We start from the raw sequence: 14,020 nt of genomic DNA on the forward strand, positions 1-14,020 counted from the left end.
TAATGAGGAAAAATCATAGCTGAGAAGATGGAAATTATGTTTGGTGAAAAATATATATAACAGGGGGACAATTTTAACTAATTCATTTAAAAATACTAAAATATAGCAGTTGACAAATCTATTTTATTTATGAGAAACCTTCACCCCAGAAGAGCGCCAACTTATTATGCAAATTGCGTGCTGGCAATAATTGTAGCACAAAGGATAATAGGGCGCTTTAGTAACGAGACGGTACGCACAGGAGACGGAGTGTTTAACCAACTGTGACGGGTCTCGCACTCTTGTTACCGTCGTGATATTTAAGCGCTTTCGCTGTCTGCTAAAGGCGACGGGGACACAAAGCTGCGCTGAACTGCACACCTGCTGCCTTTTGGTGCGAGTGCTCTTGGGCCTCGAGGCTTGGCTGGAGCGCCGGGGCAATAGACCTGGCGGTGGGCTGTAGTGCATAGCGTGCAGGCACGTCATGCATAACGATGAAAAAGGGCCCCCAAAGTAGGCCTAAACGGCCAAACCATCAATTTATTGTAGATTGAGGTATAGATACAGAACAGACATTGGAAACACTAGTAGATTTCTTGTTTTAATCTTCAGTAGGGCCCTGCATTGTTAGATCTAGATACAAATTATTTGTCAGCTCTCTCTCTTACGTCGTGTTTAGGGAACGAACGCTATGTTGGCCGAGTACCGTTCCGAAAATCGACGGGACGGAGAGAATTCAGAATCGCGCATGCGCAGTTTGTTTTTTTCGCTCGCGTTACCGTCTCCTGTGCATACCGTCTCGTTACTAAAGCGCCCTAATAGCAGGTGGTGCTTCATCACCACACACACCTGGGAAGGAAGCATCCATAAATTTGAATACATTTGCTCGATAAACAACTTTACATAGTACATGTACGTCACGTTATCAAGAAAATGGTGATGCCAATGTCCTACTGAGAAACTACTTTATTCTTGCTGTATACCTCTCTCTCATACACTTTAGTAGGGAATCTTGTAGATTAATAGGGAAGAATATAATAAATCTTTGAGAATTACCAGTAGTAAATTTATTTCTTGGGATGAGGTTTCCTTTGAGCCATATATCTTCGTCTGAGAGCCAGAAGGGTGTTAATGCACATGATTTACGTAGGGTTTAAGTCCTTATGCATCTCATATGATGATATAAAAAGCTGTAGATTACCTGTCAAATGTAAGCCTTCAGTTTCTGTCTTGATGAATACATTTCTCATCGAATCACTGTTAAGTCTTATCATTTGAGAGCCAGAAAGGTGTTAATGCACATCATTTACATAGAGTTAACATCCTTCTGCAGCTCATCAGATGATATAACAAGCGGTAGATATTACCTGTCAAATGTAAGCCTTCAGTTTCTGTCTTGATGTGTACATTTCTCATCGAATCACTATTAAGTCTTATCGTCTGAGAACCAGAAGAGCGTTAATGCACATCATTTACATAGAGTTAACAACAAGCCTTTTATTAAGTCAAAGCAGACCGGGAGCCAAATATCTGAAAAAGCGGCTCCCGGTCCTTAATTTTTTTAGAGAACCGGGAGCCGTTTTCCAGGACCAGGAGCCATTTCCAAAATGGATGAAAATATGTATTCTTTTAAATTATTTGTTAAACGTTGCCTTTTATTTATACATACGGTAGTTTAATTTCTAGTTTACATTTTGAGCACTCTAATATTAAATCACTCATACCTTGGATAAATCTGTCATATGTAGTTGTTGTAGTTCATGTTTAATACTATTTTCATGCCGTTAAATGTCAAAAATTGAAAAATGTTAGGAAAGGGGGAATTAAATTATTTTTGTAAAAAAAATACTTAAGAAAAACCATCTATAATGACATTGCAGAGCTGCCAACCTGTCACTTTCAAAAAACATATTATTCAGCTTGAAAAAGCTTATTTTAGTTTAAAAAAACAGATTTTGCCTGCTTAACGTGTTTGTTATTTAGACCTGTCACTTAAAAAAAAAAATAATAATAATAATAATAAAAAAAATAATAATAATAATAACCAAAAAAAAGAAAAAAGATTTGTTAAATATATTTACCTATTTTATCAGAAAAATCCATTATTTAAAACATCACAGAATTTTAGTCAATGAGTATGAGGGCCGCTGAATCAAGGCAAGTCTGGAGTTGCAATCAACTTTGTACATAAAGTCAATGCATCAGCAGGTCCGGTGTTCTGATTTTCATTTGGCTTTTTGAAGATACCATTACATCCGAAGGGCATGTGATAGGCAAAAAATCGCTGATTTCTTGATTTTTAGCGCTTTTTTGATGAAACTGTTTCTTAAAACTGGGCTAAACCCCCGTGAGCTTTGGAAATATGGCTCCGATTCCGCATTTTTGACAGCAAAATTTGGCTTTTGGGATGGATTTTTGGAAGTTACATCGAGACTTTCTTGTACTGACACTGTGTGTGTAGTGTAGTGCAGTACAGCACTGATGTCATTTGTGTGTGTATGCATGGCCTGGGGAAATGCGCTCGTCTTTGAGTGGTGTACATCCCCTGTATTGTGTGCTCCGTACTCCGCTAGGAGTAGGAGATAGCGGCCGCTCGTATTTAGTGCTGCAATTTTTCTGGGCGATTTTAATTAGGATTCTCATTATATAATGGTTTGTTAGGGTTCATTCAGTCCACGTTTAACTCGTATCAAGTAAGTTTTTGTCACATTTGTGAACATTTAGTGCTAGACATGTGGAAGTTTATGAAATAGAAAATGTTAATTCTCCCAGACCGGGCGCCAGAAATAAAAATGGACCGGCGCCCGGTACTCATTTTCCCCGTCTTACCGGGCGCCAAAAGTCAGGGACCGTGGGGTAAAAATCGCCCGGCGCCCGGTTAATAAAAGGCTTGGTTAACAACCTTCTGCATCTCATCAGATGATATAACAAGCGGTAGATATTACCTGTCAAATGTAAGCCTTCAGTTTCTGTCTTGATGTGTACATTTCTCATCGAATCACTGTTAAGTCTTATCATTTGAGAGCCAGAAAGGTGTTAATGCACATCATTTACATAGAGTTAACATCCTTCTGCAGCTCATCAGATGATATAACAAGCGGTAGATATTACCTGTCAAATGTAAGCCTTCAGTTTCTGTCTTGATGTATAGCAGAGATATTAGATACCAGGTTGATTCTCCCAGAGGCTATGCCTTGTGAAGGTTTAGAATCCAATTTTGTCGACTTATTCTCCAACAAATTTGATATAAATCACCATGCAGAATACATAGTATGTCCCTGGATGCTTGAAGATTAAAGTCAGTGCAGGCAGTTATATGTATAATGATTCATGATGATATCATCATAGATTTGCAGAGCACAGTACATTTTCTGCTACCTATGTAGATGGTAGATGTGCCTTAACATTATCATGAATAGATTAATTATTGTTTACAGAATATCATTAGAATGTATTATCAAAAGAATCAGCCTTTGATCAATTAATTATCGCACCTACTTCATGAATTTGTTATGAAACCTCTCAAAATATCACATTCTTGTTTCCTTTTTTCTTTTATGTGTTCATTATAGTGCTGTAGTCAAACGTTTAACCGTCCGGTATCCGACCGCCCATGGCGGATTCCGTTTTCAATTGGACGGTTTCGTTTTCCCGATTTTTTTTTTTTTTTTTTTTAAATATTTTTTTTTTTTTTTTTTTTTTAAGTTTCGATTTATGCCCCTCCACCTGGCACTATGCCTGGCAATGTCTCCCAGCTCAGTAATCTGTGTGTTGACTCACCACTCCAAAACTAGAACAACACTCCAATTTGTCTGTCATTTTGGTTTGAAAGTAATCTTTGTAATAGATCTCATCATCTCAATATGTAGTTTATAATAATAATTCATCCAACTTTTACATAAGGTTCTGTCCTAGGTCCTCTACTGTTTTTAATTTACATTAATGATCTTACACATTCTTCTAAAAACAACATTGTTACTATTATTTGTGACAAGTTCACAAGCACAAATCGGCCCCTTTAAATGCACCTCGCAGTTAAATGAAAGTTGCCGACAGAGTCGGTAAAAAAATAATAAAAAAACCAAAAAAAAATGATTTTTTTTTTTTTATTTTTATTTTTTTATTTTTTTAAAAATCGTTTAACCGAAAACCGTCCGGTTTTGACTGGCGGTTAAACGGAATTGGAGATATCCGTGATGTTACAGCACTAGTTCATTATTAACCAAATCAATGTTTTAAAAGAAAAGGACCATATATTTAACAAAATGGGGAAAACCCCCTTTTTGTGTGTGGGTTGTTCCAAAATGTTCTTTGCAGCTTTATAGAAAAGATAAAGGCCTATGTGCAATGCAACAACAGAAGAAGTCTTTCATTACATTTGTTTACTGAGAACCAGAAGGGCATTAACTCATATACTTGTACACAAAGTTAATGCTCTTCTGGCTCTCAACAGAGCATGTTAATGTTGAGTCACATCACCTACCAGACTCCAAACAGACGTTATCTTTGCCAGTTGGGATAACATGATTTGTTTTCTTGGTCTATTATAGTCTGTCAGGTCGAGGATTCAGTGACACAAAGATTTAACTTCATATTTTGCCAAGATGAGTATTTGATATCAAAATATTCAGAAAAATGTGGGCTTTCCAGGAAACTCCACCCACCCCCATTGAAGTCAATGGCTAGTGAAGCATAGACTTAAATCCTTAAGGCCCAAGTGCTCAGTACACATAAACCACTTTTTCTCAAAATGGATAAAATGGAGTTACATCTTTGTGTCACTGACCCCTTGAGGTGTTGGTCTCATTGGTGAGCCTGAGGTGTTTAACAGCATGGTTTTAAGAGTGTTTGTGGTTGAATACATTATAAATTCATCATGAATATTCAGGATGTGAAATCAAGTAAACATGGTGAAGTGCGTCCGCAGGAACCAGTAACCCTCCTCTCCATGTGGTCAGTATGATCGGTGTGCATTTCAGTTTAGTGGTCATTTCCCTCCAGCCACCGGGCATTTTATTTCTTCGCACGTCTGATGTTAGGGCAGTGTCATTCAATACTCCCTGAGTTCCTTACCAAGAAAACCTACATGTAATCAACACTTATCTTTATGTTGTTGTTGCAGATTAGGTGGATAAAGTCTGTGAAATCCTGCATTTTGGGGTACTATTTTATCAGTATTAGCTTGTTTCAAATCCCTTACCAGACTCTAGTTTTCAGATGCACACGGTCTTATATCCAGTGGAAGCAAAAGGCACCACCCCTCTCACAATTTTTTTTGTTTTTTGTTTTTGTTGTTGTTGTTGGGGGGGGGGGTTGTCAGTTGTAATTTTTTTTAGAGCCCCTGCCTTCCCCTGGTCCACCACTAATGTGAGTATGCAAGAATGACTTGGTCTTCAAAACATTTGCATACCTGATCACATTTCAATGATAGGTTTGTAACTTATTTCAATAACTTGTTGCATATGTATTGTCTCAAAGAAAGATAAACACAGGTCCTTGATATCTGTGAAACACTGTAGGCCTATTTCCTGTTATTACTTTTCCAACAACATATTTCTGTTTGCAGCAAATCTTGTTTTTAAAATCAACATTGTGTTTTAACATGTAAGATTGACACAGTTACCTCTACATGTGAACTCAGAAAAGAGGGTCGGCCCCTCAAATGCGAGTTTTTTTTATGTGTGTGACTTTTGTTGATTACAACAACCAAAAACCTCTCTTCGAACATCTAGTATGGATAAGATCAATTCATTACCGTAGTCCCATTTAGAAGCTCTTGAATAATCATCTTCACACAGATGATGGTCATTAGATTCCCTCGATGACCATTCTACCTTGCTAGGTGATAGATCGTTGCATGGAGTTTCCTTCTATGGTACTGAGATTCACAGTATCCCAAGGGTATCTGATGACTTTCTAAGATTCAGTAGGAGAGACGCTGCTCATACAAAAAGAGGAATCTGTCAACCTCGTATTTGTTGCAGACTTACCTTGAAATACGGTATTGGGAAAGGTAGGTGTGTCAATGAGGTTTCTGTTGAGATTTCATGAAATTCAGGTGCAAGTTAAGCCGAGGAGAAGCCTTTTCAAAATTGTAGCATTGAAAATAGCAAAGTGACATAAATGCTGCCTTTTAAGTGTGGTAATGTAGACATCAATTGAAAGAAATGGTTTGAGGAGTTGAGATTTAAGATGCACTGTGTATTGGAGAACCTAAATACCAGGGCCCGTATTCAATCCAATACTTAAGGACAAAATTTGAGCTTTTTACTCAGTATTTGGCTTAGATAAAATATAGCCAATTTTGGTCTTCAATTCAAACTTTTGGCTAAGTATTTTACTCTAAATTTAAGGCCTTGATTGGCATGCACATGGTTTTCTTATACAGTATCATAACCTGCGCACAATTATATATTAGCGCACATTTATTGTGACGCATTAATTGCGCATCAGTAAGTATTTTGCTTAGATTTTGTTTCAGGTAAGTAAAATTCTAAAATGAGATTTGAATACGAGATCAGTAAACTTCTTAGCTTAGCCATTTACTTAGTAAATTTTTTACTTATTCTAAGTATTGAATGGAATACCGGCCCAGGCCTACAACAGACTGACATTAGATCAACACCAGACTGATCAAACAATTATATTACCCCCAAAGGCAAAAAGTCGGTCAATTTGGAGTCGGGAATGACACCAGACCGACACTAGATCGACACCAGACGGATCAAACAATTACATTACCCCAAATAGCAAAAGGTCAGTTGGTTTGGAGATGGTGTGGAGTTTGTTTGGCGGTGTAATTGAGGTATACAGCTGACCTACATGTGTTTCTTGTATTAAGATGGTGATAAGATGCGTGATAAGTTCTTGCCTCAAGTGGATCCAGGTCATCTCCTAATTTCAATGAATATCCTACATATTCAATGGATAACAAATATGGAAAGAAAGAGAGAAAACAGGGGGAGAAATCATACAGAGTATCAGTGAGTGGTTAAGCTCTTGAAAGCCATCGGAAAGGCCTGGTAAAAGCACAACTAATATATGATTACCCTCCGGATAAAGAAAGAAGAATTTCACACTGTTGCAGTAGAATATATGGGAATGGTTATACCATTGTTAGACATGGGTGTGTGGGATAGAGAAATATATGTGTTTTAATATTATGCTTTTTCTTCTCTGATATAAAAAATGCACAGCATCGTGCTTATTGAAAAATTGATACACATATTAAGAATGATTATTAAAAGACATTGAAAGTAGAAAACTGTTGTAATACTGAAATTTGACAAGGCAAAAAAAGTAAAAGAAAAGTCAAATTTTAAATTGCATGCCCCCCCCCCCCTCTAAAGTAAATTGTCATTATTTAGGCGATTGGTTCAACTTAGTTTTGTATTGTTCAGGTGATATGGAACTTCTAATGTTCCTGAAATGGTTTCTTACAGATTCTTTAATAAAAAGTCAGTAGCACTATTGTCTTTGCATCCTTAAGACCCATTCACATGTGGTGTAGTAAAGTGTAGCAGTATTTTATTTGTAATGATTTTTTAAAACATAGTATGCCTAACATTTTTTGCTTTTTATAACGCACAGATAGTGGGTACATGTAAGACCTTTGTTGTGTGGGGCTCCTTTTCCATCCCCACTTGCCAGCCATTTTTTTTTTTTTTTAAAGAAGAGAGAGAGAGAAAATAAGGTGTTTTCCTGCATCGCTTGTGAACATGCCGTTGTCATGTGCACTTTCTACCAGGTCTGAAGGCAAACTGTCTGTGCTGATATTTCATAGGTTATGTCTACACACTGCAATGTATTGATCACACTCGCTGCAGTGCTATGTAAATGGTGATGTATGTTGAGAAAGTTTACTCAGTTGCTCATGTAAACGTTTCATGGATAGAACAGCTTGAGAACTGTTTTTAATGGGAAGTTAATCAAATTCTCTGAACCCCTTGCCAGAGAAACCTCATAAAGTGCATGTTGGTGGGATCATTGAACGGTAGGCAGTGTAATAGGGAGGTCCTCTATTCAAAAGGTAATTAATATGCTTTTTTTTTGACATTCTTAATCCTTTCAGAACAGCATTTATTTGGGGGCTAAATTGATCAAATATTGTTCTTTAAATTGGCAACAGCAATATTTGAATTTTATTACTACATTGTCAAAATAAAATGTAATGTCTCTGTAAACAGTATTCTTAGGCAGGAATGTTGTCCAAATGATGAATTTTTTTATCAAAAACAATGATTTGTTAAATCTCTCAGTGTGTTGCCAATTCAAGGATTATCATACTTTTTTCCTTTTTAAAGTTCCTGGCAACAAACTGGATGCAGCATGTGCAGAACTCTTTGCCTTTTTTACTCACGCATCTGGCATCTATTTAGGGTTATGAATAAAAATGTATTGAGCCAAGCCACAAAATGAGGAACGATTGTCGCAAAATCCTCTGTCCCTCTGATAGGATCTAAGCCGTAGGTCTCCCTGTTTACTAACACCAGCATCTTCTTCTTTAAAGCAGGCAGCGTACAATACATTGGGAATCAAGCTATCATAATGGTCAGCATCAGAATTTTCTGTGGAAGTGCTGTCTGTAGAAGATATGAACCTATTGTTATGAGTTAATATTAAAAATAGAGGATTGAGAAGCAGGGAGGGCTAACAGTTTAAGAGATAGAGAGAGAGAGGGAAAAGGGGGAGATAGTGAGAGACAGAGAGACAGAGAGAGAGAGAGAGAGAGAGAGAGAGGGAGAGAGGGAGGGGAGCTCTAGGGAGGAAGGAAGGAGAGAGAGAGAGAGAACAAGGGAGTGAACATAAAAATTGAAGGAGAGAGAGAAAGAGAGAGCAAGATAAATAATGTAGGGAGAGAGAAATTGATGGATAGAGAGAAAGAGGGAGAGAGAGGGGAGGGGGCACTCTAGGGAAGAAGGAAGAGAAAGAGAGAGAATAAGAGAGAGTGAACATGAAAATGAAGGAGAGAGAGAGAGAGAGAGCAAGATAAATAATGTAGGGAGAGAGAAAATGATGGATAGAGAAAGAAAGAATAAGAGAGAGAGTGAACATGAAAATGAAGGAGTGAGAGAGAGAGAGCGCAAGAAAAAAGATGGAGGGATATAGAAATTGATGGATAGAGAAAGAGAGAGAAAGAGAGAATGAGGGACAGAGATAGAACAATGAAGAAAGTGAGATGGCAAAAGTACTTTCTGTGGTAACCTCCTCGAGTAATAGGAGCTGCCTGTGGCCACTCTAATGTAACTCTATACTTCATGCATAGACATACATGCTTGACACATTCACCTATGCTCATATGTGCTCACATGACAGGCTTATTTTTCAATTATGTAATCATCATGTCATATCTCCATTGCAAATCATCTTTCAGGAGGTCAGAAAGTGTTGTATGACACATGCTCTGGGGAAAGTATTCTGGGTTAAATATCCTACATGAACTGAATTGTAAAATTCCTTTAACTAAAAACATACCAAACTTAAATATTTTCTTAAAATTCATTTTTAAACCTAACCATAAATATATTTTTACTTGTCATATAGCAAAGTAGAGGATTGAGCATTGTTCGAAACAAATAGAATTGTATCCGTTACCCGTGTGTTAACCTTGTAACCTGGTATAATGGTATACATGTATATCTGGGTGGGGCTTAAGCCTCAGATGTGCTTCAGTTTATACCAGGGTGGTTTTTATATGATGATGGCAGGTTGGATGATGGTAATATGCATCACATTGCCGATGGCCATTCATTTACCCAAAAAAAGAAATCAAGAACAAGCCTTGAACACAAGCCTTTATCGTGAGCATGTGCTGAACCATGATCTGCCAGCCATAATTTAATCACCATCACACTTCTCCCCAAGCTGATTTCTTTATACCATATTTCTTCATTTAATATTTTTATCTTGTCTGTATTCCCCATTGCAATGAGTTTATCATACATGAGTCATTATATTTATTTTTTGATATACGGTAGTTTTCTCTCGTGTGAAAGGGCTAATCATCATGGTCCTCGTCATCGCTTATTACTTAAATCTGGTCCATCCCATTAATTAGATATTCAACAAACGCAGGATCCTGTTACAAATTTATATGGTTACGGTTCATTTGGCGTTATGACCTCGACGTGAGCTTTCCACCTTAGATTGATTCTGTCTGAATTCATACACTCAATGATCTTGATTTAGAAAGCAATAAGTGTATTTCTTGGTTCAGGCAGGGCCATCAAATATGAGGGTATTAGACATGGTTCGTTACTTTGATAGTTTTAAGTTTTTCTTTTAGGAAAGTGTACATTACTGCAGCTAAGTCACCTTTTTAAAAAAGATGAAGTTACAGATACATGTATCACTATCCATATCAATTTTGTTTGAATATGATTGTACATGGTTTTCATGAGGCTGGCTTTTTATTTCTTTTTTTTCATAAACAAGGCAATAAGATGTCAAGTCACTATACAATGCATACCAGCATATTCCTCATCCTTGAGATCACATATACCAGCTTGCTGTCGTCAAACCAGACAATTAATTGCATTTACTTTTTATAACCACCGCTGGTGCTAGAGCACTTTCACTGTGTACACATGCAAACAGGTATGTGAGAAACAAGTCAGGGATTTCATGATCGAGGGTTGAGTTCCTACTCATACAAAGCATGCAAAGATACATGCATGTATAGCTAGCTTGGCTGGTTGTGTTTCAGTATCGGCTCGGCTGTCCACCAAAAGTAATTTATGTGCTCCACCTACGCTAGAATTCCCACATAATTAGGGATTGATTTCATTGAATATCACATCCAATAATGCAAGGTTGGTTTACCCAGGATCTCTGTTGCACTGATGCGCTGTTTAGATACATCAACAGGGACAAGTAGCACCGCTGTGTGGATTGCATTATGTATTGAATCGTCCAGAGATCAAAGATAGTGGTCGATCAAGATTGGTGACATTGCAAATTGATTTTGTCGAGTATCGGTATTGTTTACAGGGAAGAACAAGGATTACTGTTCAGAGATACGTCTAATGGACTGATGTGCATATTTCATGTTGGATATAGATCGTGTGGAGTTATTTTTGAGGTTGTGTACACTCCCCGTATAGTCATCTAGAGTGAAGTTCAATCCGGGGGGGAGAAGCCAATGGTTGCCAAGCAAATCTAATATCACGTGTAGGATGCTGATGCAGTTAGCACTGGATGTTCCGAACGCAGTGAAGTCGCTGTGTGTGTGTTAACCACTGAGTCAGGTCCAAGTCAAGTCAGTCGTGTTCACTTGAATGGTTACCTGATTAGCTACATGTCGGACTGACAGCTCAGTTTAATAGCCAAAATGTGTGTGTTTTCTTCCGACGATGAAGATACGTTTTCTGAATTCTTTGGCAATTGTCAATTGTTGGTGAGTTCTGTGAAGTACAAATTCCTGTTCACATACCAGTATCTATGACTGTGTGTTCAATTCTATCTTGAAAGAGCGTAATCCATCAATGGTTTGATCAAGAAAGAGAGGAGAGAGGGGTAAAGAGAGAGAGAGAGAGGGGGAGAGAGAGAGGAGACAAGAAAAGGGAGAAGAGAAGAAGAGATATTAAGGGGGAGAAAAGGTAATAAAGAGGAAGAGAAGGAGAGAGAGAGAGAGAGAGAGAAAAAAAAAAGTGCAATGTACAGAGGATGAAAAGAGATAAATAAATGTATGAAAAAAAAATAGAATTTGCAAGTGTATTGATACAAAGAAAGAAGAAAAAAAATCATTGTTGTATCTTTACATTCAGAAGACAGAATCAGCGCCTTTCTTGCTCTCAGTAGATGAAACTTGTATGTGTGTGCGTTCAAGCGATTTTTTGAAGCTAGAATCACAAACATGAATCACAAATCAAAACGCATCTTTTTCAGCGTTTCACGTTTGGGTTTTTAAACACGTTTATTTTTATGACCGACAAAAAAAATCGCTTGAACGCAACCGTGTTTCAAACTTAACGTCTTAGAAAACAGTAATTCTAGGGTGAAAAAGTGTTGATTGAACGCACCCTGTATGTAACAAAAATAACCATTGTTGAAAGTATAATTATAAAAAGTCTTCTTCATCTTACCTTCCTTCACAGCCAGCAGCAGTACGTAAACGCCTTATGGACAAGAAGCATGGGGACCAATCATCCTCTGTTCCTGAGTCCAGCACCCATGGGACAACATCCATACCCCTCACCAACCAAAACAACAACCAGCAACACACCTCCGGAGGAAGCGAGGACGACTACCATCGAAGGCGGAGCAGGGAGTCGTCGTTTGGTGCTGTCACCATGGAAACCAACCAGCGGGGATCAGGAGATGATGGGGTGGATGGGGGGTTCCCCTCGTCGACTCAAGGGATGAGTCTGGAGGAGATGGATGAGAGGGCAGCAAGGTTCAGTGGTGTACCCCAGCCGGGTAATTTCTACCGGTTAGAGGTGCATCTGAAGGAGGGCAAGGATCTCGCTGTCAGGGATTGGAGCGGTAAGACCAATAACAAGAAAGTTTTTACAATTATCTTTAATAGTCCAATTGATTTCTGTGACAATTTTTTTAAAGTTGCCCTTTTTCCTTCCTTTATAATGTATTCATCGTATTTAATGTCTCAATTTATCAACCTGTTATGAATTTAAAGAAGAGAGGAGTTTTTTTTAACCTGAATACGTACGTTAGATGCAATATCAGACCTTGGTTTATTTAAAAATCCTATGGCATTGCCTCCAAAAAGCATAAGGAGAGATATATTGTCTTAAAGTTTCCTTCTAGTCCATCTTTCTTACGACCACCCCTTCCCCAAAAACAATACCTTGAGGTATTTTTTTTCCTGTCGATATTGTGATCATTTTATGTAATGATAGCAATTTTCCATTTTTATATGTAGTGCATATCACATTAGGTTCCTGTAAATCATTCATTTTGATAATTTGAAATAAGGAATATCAATAACCAATTAATCATTTGAATCTCTTTCTCCTCTAGGTTCATCCGATCCATACATCAGGTTCAAGATCAACAGCAAGCAGGTTTACAAATCCAAGACCATCGTTCACAACCTCAACCCCAGATGGAATGAAGTCTTCTCTGTAGCCATAGAAGATGTCACCAAGCCTCTCCACATACACGTCTTTGACTATGACATAGGAACCTCTGATGATCCCATGGGAAATGCAAAGTTTGACCTCATGACCCTCAAGACCAGCGAGTAAGTACTTTTATCCCTACTATACTTTTAACCCTCACTTCACCCCCCCCCCCCCCCTCCCTGATGAAGAATGAGAAAGTTGGCAAGTCCAAGGTATTTTGTCATTTGGTGTCTCGAACATTACCAATTATTAGATTGTCTGTTTGGAGCCAGAAGGATGTTAAAGCCCCTCTAAAGTGTTGGGGGCCCCCAAATTCGCCTAAAATTTTATAGCAAAATTTCACATAGATTGTACCATAATGTGAAAGAAGATGTCATTGAAGACACACTTCTGCAAAGATTTTTCCCCAAAAAATAAATATTGATGAAAGAATACATAATTTGGGTTTTCTGTTGTACGCAGAAAACCTAAATTTTGTATTCTTTCATCAATATTTGCCCTCAAACACATTTGTTTTGAAAATCCTTCCAAAAAAAGAAATGTCTTAAATGACATCCTCTTTCACATTATGATACAATTTTAATAAGTGAAATTTGGCTATCAAATCTTTGGCAAATTTGGGGCTCTCAACACTTGAGAGGGGCTTTAACTTGTATACTGTAACACAGACTTAATGCCCTTCTGGCTCTGAACAGACAATACTATGCATGTAAATTGGCATCACAAGTCTTGTTTTACTTATTACTTTGTATCATCCAAGCTCTATAAGCGCTGACAACTGAATCATACAATCATCAGATATAATATAATTGTAAATTTTATTGGACGTGCAACCCCAACCCTAGGGTCTGTATGGTCCTCTGCAATCAGAGTTTGGAAGGATTGTAATTTCATGAGATGAAAATTCAAAATGTCTAGTCTTCTTGACAAATGATTATAAGAACAAGAACAGTAACTAG

At 37.7% G+C, this 14,020-nt stretch overlaps 1 protein-coding gene across 5 annotated transcripts in view; it reads left to right on the forward strand.

Annotated features, from left to right (window-relative positions):
* The window catches only part of LOC574791 (multiple C2 and transmembrane domain-containing protein 1), an 83,444-nt gene that overhangs the window by 24,900 nt on the left and 44,524 nt on the right, over positions 1 to 14,020 (forward strand). For 4 of the 5 annotated variants that reach the window (XM_030976976.1, XM_030976972.1, XM_030976974.1 and 1 more), the window contains exons 3-4: positions 12,075 to 12,462; positions 12,958 to 13,180. In XM_030976976.1, the coding sequence (XP_030832836.1) occupies positions 12,075 to 12,462; positions 12,958 to 13,180 (611 nt within the window). Of the gene's footprint in view, positions 1 to 10,387; positions 11,375 to 12,074; positions 12,463 to 12,957; positions 13,181 to 14,020 lie in introns of those variants that run through there. The other variant, XM_030976977.1, reaches the window with a different exon arrangement.

The sequence above is a fragment of the Strongylocentrotus purpuratus genome, unplaced genomic scaffold (genome assembly GCF_000002235.5).
Source record: "Strongylocentrotus purpuratus isolate Spur 01 unplaced genomic scaffold, Spur_5.0 spur5_scaffold_9, whole genome shotgun sequence".
Lineage (NCBI taxonomy): Eukaryota > Metazoa > Echinodermata > Echinoidea > Camarodonta > Strongylocentrotidae > Strongylocentrotus > Strongylocentrotus purpuratus.